Source organism: Globicephala melas, chromosome 14 (genome assembly GCF_963455315.2).
Source record: "Globicephala melas chromosome 14, mGloMel1.2, whole genome shotgun sequence".
Classification (NCBI taxonomy): domain Eukaryota; kingdom Metazoa; phylum Chordata; class Mammalia; order Artiodactyla; family Delphinidae; genus Globicephala; species Globicephala melas.
The window spans coordinates 35,592,244-35,613,913 of record NC_083327.1 but is presented as its reverse complement, the minus strand read 5'-3'; the positions used below and the strand labels follow the sequence as shown (position 1 = coordinate 35,613,913).

At 41.1% G+C, this 21,670-nt stretch overlaps 1 protein-coding gene across 2 annotated transcripts; it reads left to right on the top strand.

Annotated features, from left to right (window-relative positions):
* Positions 1 to 1,467: 1,467 nt before the first annotated feature.
* Positions 1,468 to 21,670, top strand: POPDC3 (popeye domain cAMP effector 3). 2 transcript variants are annotated; one of them, XM_030882945.3, is made up of 4 exons: positions 1,468 to 1,603; positions 17,936 to 18,672; positions 19,598 to 19,706; positions 20,707 to 21,670. In XM_030882945.3, the coding sequence occupies exons 2-4, from the start codon at positions 18,188 to 18,190 to the stop codon at positions 20,986 to 20,988; spliced, it is 876 nt and encodes a 291-aa protein (XP_030738805.1). In that variant the 5' UTR covers positions 1,468 to 1,603; positions 17,936 to 18,187; the 3' UTR covers positions 20,989 to 21,670. The 2 variants fall into 2 exon arrangements, with proteins under 2 accessions (XP_030738805.1, XP_060139607.1); XM_060283624.1 differs by lacking the exon at positions 1,468 to 1,603 and adding an exon at positions 17,324 to 17,625.

Genomic DNA, 21,670 nt, shown 5'->3' with positions numbered 1-21,670 from the left:
AGGACCCTGGCTTCTTGCTGGCTGTTGGTGAGAGGCTGGTCCTCGAGGCCACCTACAGCCCCATGCCCCGTGGACTTCCCCAGCATGGACGCTTACTTCATCAAGCCAAAACGGACAGTCTCTAGAGAGAGTGTGCTACCAAGACCAAGCCTTTTGTAGAGTAACGTAGTTACAGGAGTGGCATCCATCACCTGTGCTGTATTTATTGTTTACAAGCAAGTCACAGGTCCCAAATGTACTCAAGGGGAGGGGATCCAACCAAGGCATGAAACCCAGGAAGCAGTGGGAATAATGAAGCCACCTTACAATCTATCACACAAGCATATCTTTGCTGCTTCTGAGTTTTTAAATTAAAAATGACCATGAATATAATCCTTAAAAACATTGTAATGTACAACACTAAATAAGAAGTAAAATCTAAACCCAGAATACATCTGATGTCAAAGCTCATGACCTTCTCACTTCCCCAGCCATATCCAGTTTAAACTGGATTTCCAACATCTCTGAGTCAATCCCTAGAATGAAGAGTAAGAGCAAAAGCCTGGAAGACAAGCGGTTTCTAGCTGCGTACGGGCTGTAGGAATATGGTTAATTTTTGGCCCTCAGTCCCAGTAACAATTAAAGGAGGTTAATTTTACCATTTATATTACTTTAACTGTTATTCTGCGGACCAAAAGAGACACTGATTACTCAGTAAATATTTTGTTCCTGGAATCACTGTCACCAACACAGTTATATAACACGAATGAGGGTGCGGAGAGAGGAGAGGAGATGGAAACCCTCGAGTAAGTTGTATTCACTGTTCCCTCACCAATCACCATAGGGTTTGACCACCAAAACCAAAGAAAACTTCACTAACTTCATAGGAGGAAAATACGCATTTGATTTTTGCCTTAAGTTGCATGCACTGGCTCATCACTGATTTGAACTTTTTTATCATCTGTATTTAATTTTTTTTCCTTCTGTGATCGTCCATGCTCTTTATACATTTGCTTTATTCAGACGTTCACTGATTTGAATCAAGATATTAAACGTTCTCTGTCCTATATACCCAAATACTCCCATCCCCTCTCAGGTAATTTCACCTCTTTTTGTTTACAGTGCGGGGCGGTGGGGTTGGGTGTGAGGTAGCGAGAGGGCAGACGTACAGCTGCTTTCCATCCCAGGAGTCAACCCCATGTCTCACTGCCTAGGATAACAGCGAATAAGCCAAGGTTCATTTTATAACTGTGATTGGTGTTCACTTCGGGAAACCCATCTTCGCAAACTTTGGTCCGCCGCGATCGCTAAGTTGATCAGCAGTCCGGCGACTCCCAGGAGGCTGGGGCTGCCCGGGCCCCGCGCGCCCGCGGCCGCCGCCACCCCCGCCGCCCCTGGGGCGCGCGCCTGTGCCCAGCCCCCGCCTGCACCGCCGCGCCGCTCCGGAGCCGGGCTGCGGTCACCGAGCGCCCGGGCACGGATGCGGGCGCCTGCCCGGGGTCGGCCAGGAGAGCGCGAGCCGGGCGCCGGGGGCTTCGCGCCGGCTGCCGGGGCCCGGCGCGCTCGGCTGGGAAACTTCTCCGGGCGCGAGGCCGGAGCTCAGCGCGGGGCCGGGGAAGGCCAGGTAAGGAGGGAACCGGGGCGCCTCGGCCGCCTCTCTCCCGCCGCCGTCCGCACCCTCACACCTGCCAACGCCGGGTCCGCTCGCCGGGCGAGGCCTCTGTGCTGGCCCCGCCCCCGCGTGGGGGCCGCTCGCCGCAGACCCCCGGCAGCGCCGGTGCTTCGCCGCCGGTGCTACTGCGCGCGCCGCTCCGCCGCCGGGCTCCAGCCACGCTCGAGCCAGCGGCTAGCCCCGGGTCCGCGGGGCGCCGCTCGAGCTTGGCGGTCGTGGGGGGATCGCTGCTGCGGGTCGGCGCGCGGGCCCTGGGCGCTCGGGTCGTCCTCGCATAGAGGTGAATCTTCCTCCCACCTCTGCTGTTGGTCCCACTCTTGCCCCGGGCACCTTGGAGTCCCCCCAAAAGGCCGGATTTTCGAGGGAGAAAAGCTGCTTCTGGGGGCCCTGATATCTTTAGGTTGGCCTTGGGGAAGTCGGGCAGCGGCGGGAAGTTTCCTTCTGCAAAGGGTCTGACTAGGGGCAGGGTTTCACGCTGAGTTGGGGACCGAGAAAGCTACCTCATCCAAGGTCACGCTGACCTGTTTACTCTATTTGGGGAATGCCCCTGAAAAAAAAAAGGGAAGGAAGGAAAGAAAAAGACGTTTGAAAACCACTAAATTACCTCCTCACCAAGGTCGGTTACAGAGGTATGATACATTTTGAGGGTCTGTATTTTAAGAAAAGATTAAAGGCACAGAATCAAATACAGTAATAGGACTATGGCCAAAAAAAAAATTGTTTTAGTCAGGAGATATTTTGCAAAAAGTTCTATATGTAAATAAATGGAAAGGTAGAATTAGAAACCCACTTTTCTACATAACCGAATTTGATTTTCTAAACTTCTAGAATGTGACAGCCTTCCTTCCTGACGTTTCACTCCAACTTTTGTGGTTCGGTATTTTCAGTTTGCAAGCTTGCACACTGCAATTGAGTTTTATGGCAGCCTTAAAAAAATTATTGCTCTCTGTTCATACTAAAGTTTGGTGGCTATTTTCTTTTCTGTTATTTTTAATACCAAGGACTGTTGCATGAACATATCCCTGGTGTGACAGTACAGGAACTTGGCATTGTTCTTTATGGCAAGAGAAAACCAAACAAGAACTACCTGAAACAAAATATAAACAAAACAAAAATTGGATCTCCTTCCACATTTGCAAAATGAAGAGGTCTGGCTGATCCCAGATGATCTTTAAGCTTCTTTCCTTCTCTGGGAGACTGGGATTGTCTTTTGAAGAGTCTGGGATACAAATATTAAGTGAAATCTAGAGTAAGATGTTATCTGTCCTAAAATTTTATACATATAAACTGGGAGACATTTGATAATTGAGTTTCTTTAATCTCATCAGTCTCTCAAAATAGCTGAATCATTGTGCATCCTGGGTTTCTAAATGGTGATATTCTATGTTATTAAATAAAAATGTGTCATGGGAAGCCCAAATCCCATGCTTCTTATCACAAGACTGACTAATAGGGTTGACACACTGGAGCATTCACGTCTGCTTATTTTGAAACAGTCCCCAGGAAAGATCAAGAATGGTTATGAAGCACTTGCTGTAGTGTGTGAGCATAACAACACATAGCGACATGACAGGCAAGAAGTCTTGAAACAGCTTTGGAAAATATCCAGGATAGATTTGCAAGCCTGCAAATTGCAATTGAAATCTTTTTTTCTAATTATGGGTGTTGGTCAGCTGGGATTATGAGCTATAGAGAATAAGTAAGAATTTACAAGAGTATATTGAGTCATTAATGTGATTTTGTTTTTTAAAGAAAAGGGGAAAATATTTCCCTCTTTTATCTAAGTAGACAAAAATGTCTTAAAGTGAAATTTACAACCGGTTATTTTATAAATTAAATAAATAACCAAAAGTTGCTGACTTAAAGTTCCTGTAACAATGCTGGATCCTCCTCCAGCCCAGAGAATTCAGGGATCAATTCATACAGACCCAAAGTGAGATCTTCTCATTTTGTGCTTTTCAGCAGAATAACCTCTAGTGACTGTCACACACACACTCTGAAATTGGCGGGGGAGGAGGGATTTATGGTCTAGAAAATGGTCTATAGCAGCTGAGTCTATAGAAGAACTTTCATCTCTCTGAGCCTCATTTTCCATTCTGAACAATGCTGATAATACTATTTGGGTTGCAGAGTTGTTGTGACTCCTAAGTGGGTCAGCATAGGCAAGAGCCAGTGTCTGGCACATAATAAGAGCACAGCTCATCTTAGTTCTCCCTGTCTTTCTGAGTAGGTGTTTGTTTATTGACTGAACAAACTGTAGGTTGAACAGTAGGTCACAATTTTTTGCTTTTGATTTCAGAAACTCCATGTGGCAAAATCTTGACAATTGTTGAATCTTGGTAATGGGTATATAGGGATTCATTATATATTATTTTCTCTGTTTTGGAATATGTTTAAAATTATTCATCAGAACAAAAATTTAAGAGTGAATCTGAACAAAACCTCACCTTATAAGATATATTTCTAATCTAGCCTTTCATTTTTAATTGGAATTTTTAAAATTATTCTATATGGACAGGAAAAAAAATACAATTATATAGAGTGAATGGATGGGTGGGGAATGATACTGGAGAGCAATCCGTGGTGATCTTCAATTTTTTGTGAAAATTTTTTTTATTTTAAAAGGATCCAAAAATATCACATGATATTTGTTAATTCTGGTTGTTGGATTCATGGATTTTTATTCTCTGAAATTTTTGTATTTAAAAATTCTCAAATTAATATAAAACCACCTTTTGGTTTTGTAAGAGTATTATAAAGGAAGCAGGTACTTCTCTGGTGGGTGGTGCAGTGGTTAAGAATCCACCTGCCGGCACAGGGGACATGGGTTCAATCCCTGGTCCAGGAAGATCCCACATGCTGCAGAGCAACTAAGCCCATGCACCACAACTACTGAGCCTGCATTCTAGAGCCCGCAAGCCACAACTACTGAGCCCACGTGCTACAACTACTGAAGCCCTGTGCCCTAGAGCCTGCGTGCCAAACTACTGAAGCCCGCGCACTCTAGGGACCACGTGCCACAACTACTGAAGCCTGCACACCTACAGCCCGTGCTCTGCAACGAGAGAAGCCACCGCAATGAGAAGCCCATGCACTGCAAGGAAGAATAGGCCCTGCTGCTCGCCACAACTAGAGAAAGCCCTTGCGCAGCAATGAAGACCCAACACAGCCAAAAAAATAAATAAATAAAAAATAAAGTAAGCAAACAATTCAGATATGTGCAAAGAAAAAAGTAGTGTCCCACCATACAAGAATAACCACCCTTAAGATTAAGTGAAGATCATTCCATATGTCTTTTTTGCATTTATACAACCAGAAGGATACAGACACATTACTGTGTAATGTGGTACTCCAATGACGCATATAATGTTTGGGGGTTTATTTGTCTGTTTGCTTTTGGTGTTTGATGGAAGTTCTAAAAAACAAGTTTGTTTGCATTTTGGTTTTCAAGACTTTAGACTGTCTTTTAAAATGTAGCATTTATTTTAAAATTCAATATGCAACAACTGACTTTAAATGAGTTTTAAGTAGCTTAAGTTTTTTGCATATAAGACATACTTTTAGATTATTTTAGATCTCATAATTTGAAGCTGGGTTTTAATTATGTCAACATTTGAAATTCACTAAAATGCAAGCCCCATGAGGGCAGGAATTTATTGAATTACTGCGTATGTTAATTAGTAATATTTTCCTGGCCATTTGAAAGTTGATGATGCAGTCAATTATGCTATAATGCTTGTTTTGAAAACCAGCGTCATTCCAATGCAATTGAAATATTAGGGAACAATTTGAGCATAACACAAATTTTGCACTTGCTTATACATGATTTACTCAGCCAGAAACACCAGGTGAACACAGTAAGCTGCAACCAGCTAACTGAGCCCTGTAGGAATACACAAAATGCCAACACACAGAGACCTCAACGTCTACCAGCTACCTTGGTTCACCATGTGGTATCCTGCAAGATTGTGTTTTGCTATTCTTTTGCACTTAGGAATTTTTCTACATAAAAACACACTCATTCAACATCCCAAGAATGTTTAAGCATCTTGATTCAAAAAAGAAAAATAGTGCATGCAAAAGGAAAGCTTCAATATTGAAGAGAAGCTTGAGATAATCAAATATTTTGAAAGAATCAAGAGAATATGTAGTATTTCCTGAGCAGCAGGAATAAGGGAATAATCCACATTGCAGATCATGACAGGAAATGCACAAAAAAGAAACATCTATGGCTGGAATAAGCTCAAGTACTACAAAGTCAATAACAACGAGGCTGAAAGAAATCAAAGAAATGGAAAGATCGTTCAGCACGTGGATGGAGGACCAGTGAACAATCTTTCTCACAGCCAAAGAGAAAGCTCCTGTCTATATACGAACACTTGAAATGGTCATTCCCTGCAGAAGTGCTCCTGTTAGCACCAGTAGTGGCTGGTTTGGTGGTTTCAAACATCGTTGACCCTGGTGTGTGATCCACGTGCTCATTAAGCCCGAAAAAATGACAAAGGAAAGATTATAGCCCATTAGCTAGCACACATGAACTTAATAGGTGTGTTTGCCAGGAAGGAAAATGAGAACCTGAAGTAAATAAACATAGAAAAAGTGAGTTCATTTGTTGCATGTAGGACACTTGGAGGAGAGGTAAGTGAAGGTGTCTACCTTGGATTCATATCAAGAAAAAACTGTTAATGCATTCGTGATTCCAGGTTCTCTTGCATCTTTCATCAGGAATCTTAGGTGAACTTACTGCTTGACATGATAACAGGTGATCAAAGGTGAATGGCTTCCTGCTTATGCCTTTAACCATTTCCAGGACATGGAAAGTCAGAAGAACTTGAAGCAGAGTATGGGGGTTGTTTGTTTAAAGCAATCAAATGATGAGCTTGAGAAGGAGAGGTTTACTGCTGTGTCTTCAAATTAAGAATTATAGGGCACTGCATGATTCAACATAGGACCCAACCTATCCTTCTGTTGCTCCAAAAATTGTAATCTCTTTTTTTGGCTGCGTTGGGTCTTCGTTGCTGCCCTCTTGTTTTCCAGATATGACTGAAGACCTGTTACCACCTGATTTTCCTAATTTAAATCTAGCAAGGATTGAGTGTCTTCTGCTCCACAGACCTATATTCCAAGTCGTCATAGAATGTAGATTATTAGATTAATGGAAAGCCTCATGTATAGTTAGTATTGGTGTATACCGTGTGTGTATTCATTTTCTATTGCTTTGTAACAAATTACCACAAACTTAGTGGCTTAAAACAACATAAATTTATTATCTCACAGTTTTTATGAGTCAGAAGTCCAGGCACAGCTAAACTGGATCCTCAGCTCAGGGCCTCACAAGCTTGCAATCCAGGTGTCAGCCACACTGCACCCCTCATTTGGAGTCCAGGGTCCTTTTCCAAGCTTTTTAGGGTGCTGGCAGAATTCAGCTCCTTGTGGTTGTAGGACTGATTATCCTGGTATCTGTTGGTTGGGTACTTCTTTCAGCTCACAGATACTGCCTGCAGTTCCTTGCCTTGTGGCCCCCATAGGCATGTCATAGCATGGTGTCTGCTTTATTCTAGGCCAGTAAGAATATGTTTGTCTAATTTCCAATCCCTCTCAAGTCCTACAGTGGAGTGTTATATAACTTAACATAATCGCAGTGGTGACTGCTCCAGCACCGTTGGCCATATAATGTTAACTAATCAAGGGAGCATCTGTCCCATGCCATTCACAGGTTCTGCCCAGACTCAAGGGAAGGGGATTATAGGGCATGCACACAAGCAGGGCAGGAATCTTAGAATTCTCCCTACCACCGTACATGATAAAGTGAGAAAGCAAACATGGCTGAAGATAATCAAGTGTGACTTTAGCTGAGACAAGAGAATCAGAGAAGCCCTTTGTAGCCTGTGGGCATGGTATGAAAAGTCAAAGGCATACTCCAGCCTAGAAGCCTAGTGGTACATGAAGAGACTTAGGCATGATGTGCAAATAAAGGCTGGTGTGGACCTTCTGGAATCCAGAAGGCCACAATCCAATCTCCAGCAAAAAATTTATAAGATTGTCTGTCTGAGATTTACAGTGTATACCATGAGGTATCATCAGAAGATGAAATGATAAAACAAGACCATGTAATATAATTGCTTAGAAAAGTAGAATTCTCCTAAGGGAAAAGGAAAAAGTAGTGCCTTCCTTGGTAGGATAAAGAGGCCAAGAGCTGTAGTGGAGCTGGCCATCTTTTTAGGCAGAAACCAGATGGTGACACATCTATGCCTTGGATAACATCTGACTGTAGCATATGAATATTGTAGCCAATATCATTTACATTGATATCAACTCTTTGCTCTTAATCTTAGATAATTCTTCCATATTTATACATTTATATGCTATACATATGCACTGTTTGCACAGCATCATGTCAAGTCTTTTCATTTCCTCTCTCTTATTGCTTGAGAGGCTCTAGACCAACACTGTCCAAGAGAAATATAATGCAAGCCACATATGTAATTTAAAATTTTCTAGTAGCAACATTAAAAAATAAGAAGAAATGGGTGAAATTAGCTTTAATAACATGTTTTATTTAATCCAGTATTTCTAAAACATTATCATTTCAACATGTAACCAATATAAAAATTATTCACGACTTATTCCTTATCTTCGTACTAAGTCTTCGCAATCCCTTGTGCACAGCACATCTTACTTCAGACCAGCCATATTTCAGGGGCTCAACAGCCACATGTGGCTCCTGGCTCCTGCAATAGCCAGCACACCCCTAGAATTCTAAGGCCTCTGATCATGGGCATTTCATTTCAACTCTCATTTCTCTTTGTACTCAACTTTCTAGATAGTCTTGCCAGCTCCAGTCCTTACTCAGGATTGTCCTGTGTTATTACAAGACAACTGTTACATACCCCTCCATCCTGCCCCTTATATTCTGTTGTGAACTCTGTTGCTAGACCAAGTGCATCAGGTTAACCATGACTCAAAATGAGTCCCCCTTTCCTCTGATTTCTTTCCGAGCTTCGGGAAAGAAAGGGATGAAAGGAAGATGAAAGCATCTTCATCCCTTTTCTGTTCCTCTGTCTCAGTAGAGACACATCTTCCTTTCATTTCTTCCTCATGGTCTAATATATGCTTTCCTTTCTTCTTAGTCCAACACCTAAGCCATTGATTCAGGTATTGATCACATCCCACTTGGACTTCCTGGCTTATTAACCTGCTTGTTCCAAAACTATATTCTACACACTGCTTTTCTCCCTGAGCATTGTTATCATTGCTATATAAAAAATACTTAAAATATATACCCCAACTGAGAGAATAAGCAAATTATGACACTTTAAAAAGGAAAATATATATAATGGGCAATATAATATATAGTGGAAGCCGTGTAGACCGATAATAAAGGCCATAAAAACTCAGAACCTAGAAGGTGCACTTCAGCCACCATGTTAAGGAAAGGAAACCTTGAGCCCCCTTGGAGATGACTGGTGAGGAAGAAAAATGCCTCCTGACCTGAGCAAAGCATGGAAATGAAGACACACAAGAGAAAATGGGCCTTTCCAGCCCTTTAAACATAAGCATAAGGGCTTCCCTGGTGGCTCAGTGGTTAAGAATCTGCCTCCCAATGCAGGGGACACGGGTTCAAGCCCTAGTCTGGGAAGATCCCACATGCCACAGAGCAACTAAGCCCATGTGCCATGACTACTAAGCCTGCGCTCTGGAGCCCCTGCTCCGCAACAAAAGAAGCCACTGCAATGAGAAGCCTGTGCACCGCAACGAAGAGTGGCCCTTGCTCACCGCAACTAGAGAAAGCCTGTGCGCAGCAACAAAGACCCAACGCAGCCATAAATAAAATAAATTTTTAAAAAATAATAATAAGGATTAAAATTCAGACCCTTTACTCTACAGAATGTTCTGGTGTCTCTCAACCCTATCCCCCTAAAAGTTTGTAACCCTGATTGCATAACAAAATCCCTGGGAATTTTGTGAAAAAATTCCAGTGTCTGGGCCCTACCACAGTTCTTAAATAATTAAACAATCTCTAGAGTTGGGCCCCAGTCATAAACCTGGTGTTAAGATCTGCAGTCGTAATTCAGTTCTGCCCCTCAGCTCTACATGTTGACCTATGCTAGGAATAATGTTCTATTTCCTATCATGGAGAGTTGTGTTATTTTAGAGCTAAAAGGAACCGTACATTATTTGTCCAACTCTTTCATTTTATCAATGAGGAAGCAGGTCTGGGAAGCTTAAAATCACACGCTGTTTAGGGGCACAGCTAAGACTAGGACTCTTCTCTTAAGTTGTAATGCCAACTGGACAGACTAGATAGCAGAACGGTGCACGGACACCAGCACTACAGCCATGGACAGACAACTAGGGATCAGGGAACGTTATATGGAGTAACCAGCATGGGAGGACAGCCAGTGGTCAGCCAGGAATGGACACAGCTGAGGCTCTGCAAGCAAGGATAATTCAAAGATCCTTCAGGAACAAGATAAAATAATGGCTCTCAAACTGTAGTGTGCGTAAGAATCAACTGGGAGCCTGTCAGAAATGCATCTTTCTAGGGCTTCCCAGGTGGCGCAGTGGTTGAGAGTCCGCCTGCCGATGCAGGGGACGCAGGTTCGTGCCCCAGTCTGGGAAGATCCCACATGCCGCAGAGCGGCTGGGCCCGTGAGCCATGGCCGCTGAGCCTGTGCGTCTGGAGCCTGTGCTCCGCGGCGGGAGAGGCCACAGCAGTGAGAGGCCCGCGTACCGCAAAAAAAAAAAAAAAAAAAGAAATGCATCTTTCTGGGTCCCTTCCTGGCTCAGTAGTTCTGGGGTGGGGCCAGGGAAGGAGCATTTTAACAAGCCACCGAGGTGATTCTTTTTTTTTTTTAAGATTATAAAGTTTTTTAAAATTTTTTTAACGTTTTTATTGGAGTATAATTGCTTTACAATGGTGTGAGTTTCTGCTGTATAACAAAGTGAATCAGCTATACATATACATATATCCCCATATCTCTTCCCTCTTGCGTCTCCCTCCCACCCTCCCTATCCCACCCCTCTAGGTGGACACAAAGCACCGAGCTGATCTCCCTGTGCTACGCGGCTGCTTCCCACTCGCTATCTATTTTACATTTGGTAGTGTATATACGTCATGCCACTCTCTCACGTCGTCCCAGATTACCCTTCCCCTTCCCCATGTCCTCAAGTCCATTCTCTACTGGGTCTGCGTCTTTATTCCTGTCCTGCCCCTAGGTTATTCATGACCTTTTTTTTTTTTTTTTTTAGATTCCATATATATGTGTTAGCATACAGTATTTGTTTTTCTCTTTCTGACTTACTTCACTCTGTATGTCAGACTGTAGGTCCATCCACCTCACTACAAATAACTCAATTTCTTTTCTTTTTATGGCTGAGTAATATTCCATTGTATATATATGCCACATCTTCTTTATCCATTCATCTGTCGATGGACACTTAGGTAGCTTCCATGTCCTGGCTATTGTCTCTTTTTGAATTATGGTTTTCTCAGGGTATATGCCCAGTAGTGGGATTGCTGGGTCATATGGTAATTCTATTTTTAGTTTTTTAAGGAACCTCCATAATGTTCTCCATAGTGGCTGTATCAATTTACATTCCCATCAACAGTGTATGAGAGTTCCCTTTTCTCCACACCCTCTCCAGCATTTATTTTTTGTAGATTTTTTGATGATGGCCATTCTGACCAGTGTGAGATGATATCACATTGTAGTTTTGATTTGCATTTCTCTAATGATTAGTGATGTTGAGCATCCTTTCATGTGTTTGTTGGCAATCTGTATATCTTCTGTGGAGAAATGTCTATTTAGGTCTTCTGCCCATTTTTGAATTGGTTTGTTTGTTTTTTAGATATTGAGCTGCATGAGCTGCTTGTAAATTTTGGAGATTAATCCTTTGTCAGTTGCTTCATTTGCAAATATTTTCTCCCATTCTGAGGGTTGTCTTTTCGTCTTGTTTATGGCTTCCTTTGATGTGCAAAAGCTTTTAAGTTTCATTAGCTCCCATTTATTTATTTTTGTTTTTATTTCCATTTCTCTAGGAGGTGGGTCAAAAAGGATCTTGCTGTGATTTATGTCATAGAGTGTTCTGCCTATGTTTTCCTCTAAGAGTTTGATATTGTCTGGCCTTACATTTAGGTCTTTAATCCATTTTGAATTTATTTTTGTGTATGTTGTTAGGGAGTGTTCTAATTTCATTCTTTTACATGTAGCTGTCCAGTTTTCCCAGCACCACTTATTGAAGAGGCTGTATTTTCTCCATTGTATATTCTTGCCTCCTTTATCAAAGATAAGGTGACCATATGTGTGTGGGTTTATCTCTGGGCTTTCTATCCTGTTCCATTGATCTATATTTCTGTTTTTGTGCCAGTACCATACTGTCTTGATTACTGTAGCTTTGTAGTATAGTCTGAAGTCAGGGAGCCTGATTCCTCCAGCTCCGTTTGTCTTTCTCAAAATTGCTTTGGCTATTCGGGGTCTTTTGTGTTTCCATACAAATTGTGAAATTTTTTGTTCTAGTTCTGTTAAAAATGCCAGTGGTAGTTTGATAGGGATTGTGTTGAATCTGTAGATTGCTTTGGGTAGTATAGTCATTTTCACAATGTTGATTCTTCCAATCCAAGAAAATGGTATATCTCTCCATCTACTTGTATCATCTTTAATTTCTTTCATCAGTGTCTTATAATTTTCTGCATACAGGTCTTTTGTCTCCTTAGGTAGGTTTATTCCTAGGTATTTTATTCTTTTTGTTGTAGTGGTAAATGGGAGTGTTTTCTTAATTTCACTTTCAGATTTTTCATCATTAGTGCATAGGAATGCAAGAGATTTCTGTGCATTAATTTTGTATCCTGCTACTTTACCAAATTCATTGATTAGCTCTAGTAGTTTTCTGGTAGCATCTTTAGGATTCTCTATGTATAGTATCATGTCATCTGCAAACAGTGACAGCTGTACTTCTTCTTTTCCGATTTGGATTCCTTTTATTTCTTTTTCTTCTCTGATTGCTGTGGCTAAAACTTCCAAAACTATGTTGAATAATAGTGGTAAGAGTAGGCAACCTTGTCTTGTTCCTGATCTTAGTGGAAATGGTTTCAGTTTTTCACCATTGAAGATGATGTTGGCTGTGGCCAGGTGATTCTGATGGAAGTGATCTGGGCACACCTGCTGGGAAGCACTAAACACTAATCTAAGGAACAAGATTGTTGTTGGCTTCCAGAGACTGGCTTCTTGGCCACTGGAAAGTGAAGACTTAAGGATGGGTTAGTTCTGGGTCTATACCTGCCAGCAGTAGGTGGCCAGGACACAAGATAGGGAAGAATGATAGAGATCACTCCTACAGAAATGAGTAAATTTAGAATTTACAGTATAAGGATGGTTCGTCTTCAACTGTAATCCTCTGCGGGAAAGAAAACTTTTGAAAACTGTATTCTCCAAATGGCTCAGCTCTATAACATACAAGCAACAAATACAGCAATGGCATTTCTATGTTATTTAAAAATTTGCTAAGAATTTTTAATAAAGATTTTCTCATCTGAATCTTCCAGCACCCTTTAAAGTGGACAGAATAGGTGATATTACCTCTGCTTTACTGATGAATAAATATGTCTGAGTTCATCTACATAGCAGGGAGAAAACTGAGGCCTACATTTTCTAAATCCTGGTACTGTGGAAGCAGAATGATGCAGTTTAAACTGTGAGTTTCAGAGTCAGGCAGACCTGGATGGAATCTTAGTTCCAATATGAGTAGTGTGGTAACCTTGAACAGCTTACTTGCCTTCTCTGAGTCGTCTCATCTGTGAGATGGAGATAATAGTACTTTCCTCATGGGGTTGTGCAGGTTAAATGAGATAATTTTTCAAATATGTCTGGCACATAGTTGCTGAATAAGTGCAGCTCCTTAAAGATAAGCAGAGAGGGCTTCCCTGGTGGCGCAGTGGTTGAAAGTCTGCCTGCCGATGCAGGGGACATGGGTTCGTGCCCCGGTCCAGGAGGATCCCACGTGCCGCGGAGCGGCTGGGCCTGTGAGCCATGGCCGCTGAGCCTGCGCGTCCGGAGCCTGTGCTCCACAACGAGAAAGGCCACAGCAGTGGGAGGCCTGCATACTGCAAAAAAAAAAAAAAGCAGAGAAAACTAGCTTTTTTTTTTTTTTTTCAAAACAACATAAACTTATTCTCTCGTAGTTCTGGAGGCCAGAAGTCTGAAATCATGGTATTGGTAGGTGTACTCCTTCCAGAAGCTCTAAGGGAGATTCTGTTCCTTGCCTCTTCCAGTGTCTGGTGGCTGTCGGCATTCCTGGATTTATGGCTGCATCACTCCAGTCTCTGCCTCTGTGGTCACATTGCTTCCTCCTCTTCTATCCTCCTCTTCTATCTGCATCCTCTGTGTGTCTCTTATAAGAACAAGTGCCATTGGATTTGGCCCATCCAAGTAATCTAAGATGGTCTTCTCATCCGGAGATCCTTAACTTAGTTATATCTACAAAGACCTTTTTTCCAAATAAGATTACATTCACAGCTTCCAGCGATTAGGGCATGATCATATATATTTGGGGGCAAAAACTAGCTTTAAGTTCATGATTATTTCCTATATGGAACACATACCAAAGTTGGGATATGATTCCAATTAATGAGTAGAATATTCATGGAATTTTGATCTTCTTCGTTGCCTAGCAACCCAAACTAACACAATACCACATGCTACCAGAGTTGTTTTAATCAGATCAGGAATTCAACTGCTCTTAAGGAACTGAACGTTCTAAAAAGACAGAAGGATTCTCCTATGAATTTGGAGTTGTGCCAGACATCTTAAATAAGTGATGTCCCAATCCCTCAGTCAAGGTCTCCTCCACTTCTGTTCCCTTAGGTGACAGAAGATGTTAGAACATCTGTTGAATTGGATAGAGAGTGGGGATGGAAAAGGCGGAGTGGGCTTGTACCTCTATACCAGTGTGTTCAATCCACATTCACTGAGTGCCAAGGGTCAGAAGTACAAAAACATTTGTCTTTGCCCCTTAAGAATTCTGGAATCTAGAAAAGGAAGTGAGTCAATGTTGAATAATAATACAGCAGATTACTTCATGAGTGCCTTTCTATGTCTGTGTCCCTGGCAGTATTCTAAGCATTATGGATTGAGCAGTACAAGCAGATATAGCAGGTCTCAAATATCCACTGTTAGGATTATTATTTTACTGCCAAGCTGTCCTGGCAGAATATCCCACTGGTCTCCCAACACATTAAATCAGACTCACAACCTTGAAAGACACATTGCCTGCTAGAGAGGGCATGAAGCTGAGTGGAGGACTGGAACTTCCACCCTGTGACTTACTGCCTCCTTTCCCTGAAGCAAGTTACCTAACCTGTCCGATGCCCCCCCTTGCTCATCTGTAGGCTGAGCGTGGTGCCTGAGATCCTGCCTCCCTCACAGCAGTAAGTGTGATGCCGCGAGGTAACAAATGTCCACGTTCTGAACCGATAACTGCCATTTCTGAGCTGATCTTCATCAGTTTGCCACCCAGTTTAGATCACATTTCACTGAGCATCTTTGTGCCTGCCTTTACGTTTCCTTATTCCCTAGGACTCAGGGTCTTACAATGTAAAGAGCAAACCTGGAAATATTTTGTTTATTTGCCCTTTAATTTGTCTCCGTCACTTGTATCCCCATGTGTTAACTTCTTTTGCAGGGAAGACCCACTTTATTGCTTAAGAAATCCATTGTGCTCCTTTGGCATTTCAGCATTTATTTACCCAAAAACATGACTTAAGGCCTACAGGCTTTTCAAGCAGCCAGCTGGTTGATGAATCATGTGCGGCATTCGTATAGTGCTGCTGGCACATGTCAGAGGAACACTCAGGCTCATCACCTGCCCCTGTCAGTTCTTCCTCTTCTAATAAAGTACATCTGTTTTGGTGACTGAATAAAAACACACCAAGCAGAGAAAGGCTGGGTGTGGAGTAATTTAATCAGGGCAAGTCAGCACTCCCTGTTGAGTGAGACGGTGTCAAGGATAGGAAGATGGCTTGGTAGCAGCTTATTGAAACAGAAGCCGACTGGGAAGGGCCGGAAACACAGTTCCTCATATAATCATAATGGGTCACACTCCAGGAATGTAGGTGGCCCAGTATATCCCCCAAGTCAAGAGTTGAAGGGGACAAGATTCCCATAAGCTCCCTTCTGAATTGCCACAAACATTTTACGTGGCCTCTCCCTGTTAGCATCATTTTAACAATTTGTTGAGGATTATAAATTTTTCAGGAAGTTCAAACCCAAATTCAGAGCTCTACTGGCGGTGCTTTTTAATATTGGCTTCATGGCTGTGCTTGGCATCCTAAGGAACTGATGAATTTCAAATACCCAAGTTTTAAAAGTTAAACAGCAGGGGGACTGACATTTGCAGTCTGCATTTCACAGTTGTCACTACTCATTGTATTTTTTAAAAACGTTTCTTTGTTTTGAATGTGCAGTAATATATAATTTTGTGTTTTGTTTAAAGAGGAGAAATGAAACATATTCAGCATGCCAGTCTGCCTTGAATCTCATCTCTCACAGAGAGATGTGTGGAGTGATAATTAGAGGGATGCAGACTGTGTAAAATGTATTTGAAAGCAGCATGAGTAGAAATAACAATATGGTTGTAAGTTATAGGTCTGTGTTGGTGTTTCTTTTTTTCATGATTCACCTGGTGATGTTCTTTTTTTTTTTTTTTTTTTTTTTTTTTGCGGTACGCGGGCCTCTCACACTTGTGGCTTCTCCCGTTGCGGAGCACAGGCTCCGGACGCACAGGCTCAGTGGCCATGGCTCACGGGCCCAGCCACTCCGCGGCCTGTGGGATCTTCCTGGACTGGGGCACGAACCCGTGTCCCCTGCATCGGCAGGCGGACTCTCAACCACTGCGCCACCAGGGAAGCCCTGGTGATGTTCTTAATGTCATTACTTGCTGAGAAGAGAATCACTGTCCAAGATGAAAAACCAGGAACTTCAGCAGCAGCAGCTTCTTTCTTTTCATTTCTAGTTCTGTTGGTAGCAACACTATTCCTTTTTTCACTTCAGCTAAGTCATTTTCACCTCTGTTTGTGTACTTTTTTCCTATGAGACAAGATCTATGATATCTGATATTTTATTAACAGGTGTTCTGGAAAAATCCATCTCAAGATAAAAACACTAAATATAGCACACAAGTTCAAGGTTCTTGAATGTTATTTTGGTTTCAAAAAAGTCAATCTAACGAATGCCTCACACTGAAACCATTTATTGTTAAGAAACCTGGTGATAAATGATACAGCTCTGTCATCATGGTTAAATCTCTCCTGAGTCAGATCACATATTAGCATTTATACCATATGGCTGAAAGGGTAGAGAATATATGTGCAGAGGAACAAGTCGCTAACATTTTTGACCATCTGGTAAATAAATGTGTAAGTAGCAAGAATTTTACTATTATTTATTTAGTTATATGGATGCAACCTTTAACCTGAAATAGCCTCTAATACAGTGAAGGAGAACTGAATTTTTACTTCTCGAATAATTTAGATCTAATTAATTAAACATTTTCACAGTCTACTATGTGCCCTTAAAATCTGACTCCTAATTGTGTGTTTCTTATGTTTATTGATTTATTAGGGCTCCTTCCAGTGCCTGATTTAAAATATCTCTCATGGGAGACCACACGATTGGATTTAGCATACAGGCTCAAGTCCTGAAGTTCTGCTCTGCCACCCACCACTGTGTGGCCTTGGATAAATTACTTGGCCTCTCTGAGCTTCGAATTCTTCACCTATAAAGAGTGAATAACGTATTGTCAAACAGTATCTCTAAAAGGGTGGGCCATGGAAGACCATGGATCGATGCATCAAAATCATGTGGGGAGCTTGTTCAAAATACCAACACTTAGGCTCCACCGTCAGAGATTCTGACTCAGTATATCCAGAAACAGTCTATGAATCTGCTTATTTAGTCACTGTCCCAAGAGATTCTGAGGTATACCGAATTACTCTTCCAGGGAGCAGCTGATTATAGCGCTTATTAGCTTTCTTGAAAAATAGGTAGTTAGTTAATTGTAACAAATACTAAAATTTCTGTAAATAATTTATTATTATTAATAAGCCTAACTCTGAAATATGCATTTTTATATCCTAGAAATTTAACACTTTCAGTATTTGTGCTGAAAACATTTTAACTTCATAGAAAATAGGATGTCAACTTGAATAAGGAATGCTGATGACTCACTGAATACACTTCTCAATTCTCCTTGTTTAATTAGAATCCTTTCTGTTTTCTTCTCACACAGGAAACCACAAAATATTTCTGGGCTAGTTCTAAATCAGGAGCCCAGATGAACTTAAGGATGCTAGCATGGGATTCTTAGTTTTTCAAGATCCGTACACACCAAACCCTTAATCACCCCAACTCCAGTGTCCGGGCTTTCTCTGGTTTTGTGAAGACTGAGCAAAACTCTGATGATGGAAAAGCAAAGGACTTAATTACTTGCTTCGATATCATTCAACATCAACTGAGAAGTGAACCAGACGGTAGTACAGCCATGGAAAGAAATTCAAGTTTATGGAAGAACCTAATAGATGAACACCCCGTCTGCACCATCTGGAAGCAAGAGGCCGAAGGAGCCATCTATCATCTTGCCAGTATCTTATTTGTAGTAGGTTTCATGGGTGGCAGTGGATTCTTCGGGCTCCTTTACGTCTTCAGTTTGCTGGGGTTGGGTTTCCTCTGTTCTGCTATCTGGGCTTGGGTAGATGTCTGTGCAGCTGACATATTTTCCTGGAATTTTATATTGTTTGTCATCTGCTTCATGCGGTTCGTTCACATCGCCTATCAAGTTCACAGCATAACCTTTGCGCGAGAATTTCAGCTGTTGTACAGCTCCCTCTTCCAGCCTCTGGGGACCTCTTTGCCTGACTTCAGAACTATTGCTATGAGCTCAGAAGTGGTTACTTTGGAAAAGGAGCACTGTTATGCCATGCAGGGGAAAACCTCCATTGACAAACTCTCCCTGCTTGTTTCAGGAAGGTTTGTACTCTTGACGCTTGCATGTCTTTCCTCTTTATTCCTTACTAGCTTGTGTTTCTTTCTGCTGCATTTTCCATCTCAACACAGCCTAGTCCTGGGCAGCATTTAGCATGCTGAGGCATGAGAAAGCCCTTGACACATAAGTCATGGACAGAGGCATTTAGAGTACAGGGTATTATTTACTTGAAGCAGGTTATAATTTAGAGTCTTAATATTTCTTCACAGAAATCAAATGTATGAATCGGTTTGTCTGGATATGCTACTTGTTTCCAAGCTAATCATGAGAGTCAAGAGGATGATGCCAGCTTAAATTCATAGAATACTTATGTTAGCACGCAAAGTATTTTGAACAGATTCTGCTAGGGCATTCTTCTAAATAATAAAGAACACTTAAATTTTATAATGATCATTTTTTTCAGTAAATTCTAGCAATTGCCCACTTGCTAGAAGGGGACGTGCACTATATATAAAATTTGAAAACAGAAAGTTGGGAGGAAGAAATACTAATGTGATTATTCATGTTTTTTAAAAGGTTAAATATTTAGTTTACAGAGGTATTTCCAGTGGTACTTCTTTATGTTCTTCAGTGTTCTCCTGCTTAATTTAAAATCTGACTGAGTGCATTGAAACTTTTAATTGAAAGATATTATATACACAGAAATGGGCACATATCATCAATGTACAGTTTGATGAATTTTCTGATGAATCTTACCCACTGTTCCGGAATCCTAACCATGGGAGGAACAGCGGTACATAAATCTTAAAGGGGATTTTTGTCACTTATTGTAATGTATGAATTTAATATTTTGCCCTTAAAGATTTTAAAAGTCATAAAAAACATCAGAGATCGGAAATACTGTTCCGTATCCTCGTCCCCAACTTAGTGCTCTCTTTCTCCTTCCCTCATAACTGATGTCCTTTGTAGGATCAGAGTGACAGTTGATGGCGAATTTCTGCATTACATCTTCCCCTTCCAGTTCCTGGATTCTCCTGAATGGGACTCACTGAAACCCACAGAGGAAGGCATTTTTCAGGTAAAGAATAACTAGGCCACGCTGTGAACACTGCCTCTTCCTGTTTAAAAACAGGCAAACAAGGAAACAGAGCAGCAGATGACATAGGAATGATTTATATTTAGCTTTGGAATGTACTTAGTATCACGCATGTCTTCCCAGTTCCGCTTGAGTCTTGCTGATTAATGTCACTTTATAGGTCCGGCAACAAGGAGAAGATTGGGTATTACATATGACAGAAAGGAGTCTGTGATAAATATTCTTAAATTTTTCTTTGCTTAACTGAGTATATGGGAATTCAAATATAATTAATTGATATTTGACTCTAAACACTGCCACCTGTCACAGTTTAGAAAAACACCAAGAACAAAAAATCTGCCCTTATTACAAAATAAGTGACTTTTAAAATTCAAAATACTGATGAATTTCAGTTGTTTTCTAGCAACAAAATGCTAAACTTACTGTCACTACTCTGCTGCCATATCTGGTAGTTTTGAAAGATAATCCTTTCAGTAGGTTCTGTCTATTATGGTATACTTCCTCTGGTTAATACAGGTAACATACATGTGTGTGTATCCATGTGTGTGTCTTTGTAATACAAATTCATATACATATGCAGAATAGGTTAATTCTATTCGGTACTGCAGAAACTGCATTAGGGTTAAATGTTTACAGTCTTCAGGATTGACTTGGAAATATTTCTCTAACACTAGCCAACTTTATTATGTTTTAATATCAAGTAACTCTCACTTCACTGAAATGCAAAATCTAGATACCCACACTTAGAAAACAGATAAACTGGAGATGGGCAAAACATTGCGATTATTCATGTTATAAATTACATAGATAGTAATACGTTTTGTATTTTCTATTTTAACAATATATTGTGGGTTGGTAGGCTTTTTTAAAGTTAAAATCAGCACAAGAAATTCATTTAAAATTTGGGGCCAAAAACAAACCACATGGCAGGATGTTTCTTGCTTCCTCATCTCTGATTATGTGTGGTCTTATGTTCGTTTAGGTAACGCTCACAGCAGAAACTGACTGTCGATATGTGTCCTGGAGGAGAAAGAAATTGTACTTGCTCTTGGCTCAGCATCGTTACATCTCCCGCCTGTTTTCAGTTTTAATTGGCAGTGACATTGCAGATAAACTCTATGCCTTGAATGACAGGGTATACATAGGAAAAAGATACCATTACGATATCCGGTTACCCAACTTCTATCAAATGTCAAGTCCTGAAATGTCCAGATCAACCCTGACAGAACATTTTCAGAATTCCAGACGACATTGTGATAAATGACACCGAAGTCTGCAGTTTAATAATGATAAAAGACTCTCTTCATCACTCCCCGAATGAAATAGCAAAATACAGAAAATTGAGCTCACTAATATTTTTATAAATCCAACTCAGAGGCGAGATGCCACTGCCAGCTGTTTCATTCATCTCAATGTGTGCATTGTGAAGAAATTTTACAAGTTTTTTTTCTGTATTTCTCATTGGAATATATGGGGGGGCGGTGAGTAACTGTGGGCAGTTTGTCCTTTTCTGCATCAGCACTGGGAGAATGAAATTTTGCGTTCTCAAACATGTCCTCAGACTTATTCAAATCTGCTGCCTTGCCCTACTGAGTTAGTTAGGTGTTGCTTCTCAAGAAGCAGCCAGTAAGTACTCTCAGCAGGAGAGTGGGTAGCTACTGTCCACACGAGTGTTTCCAGAATTCACTTTTTGCTACAACCTCTGATGAAAGCAACATGTGTTATTGTGGTGAGCAGCAATTACTTATTTTAAATGTGAAGTTATTTAATATGACTAGAAAGCAGAATAAATGCAAGAGGTAACAGTATGCCAATCTTGAAGACTATTTTATTGCTACAAATAATTCATCCGCTTAATCATTACAGTAATGATTACAGTACCTTACAGTAATAGTCCTAATCATTACAATAACATATTTTAAAAGAGGCATTTCATGAAAAATAAA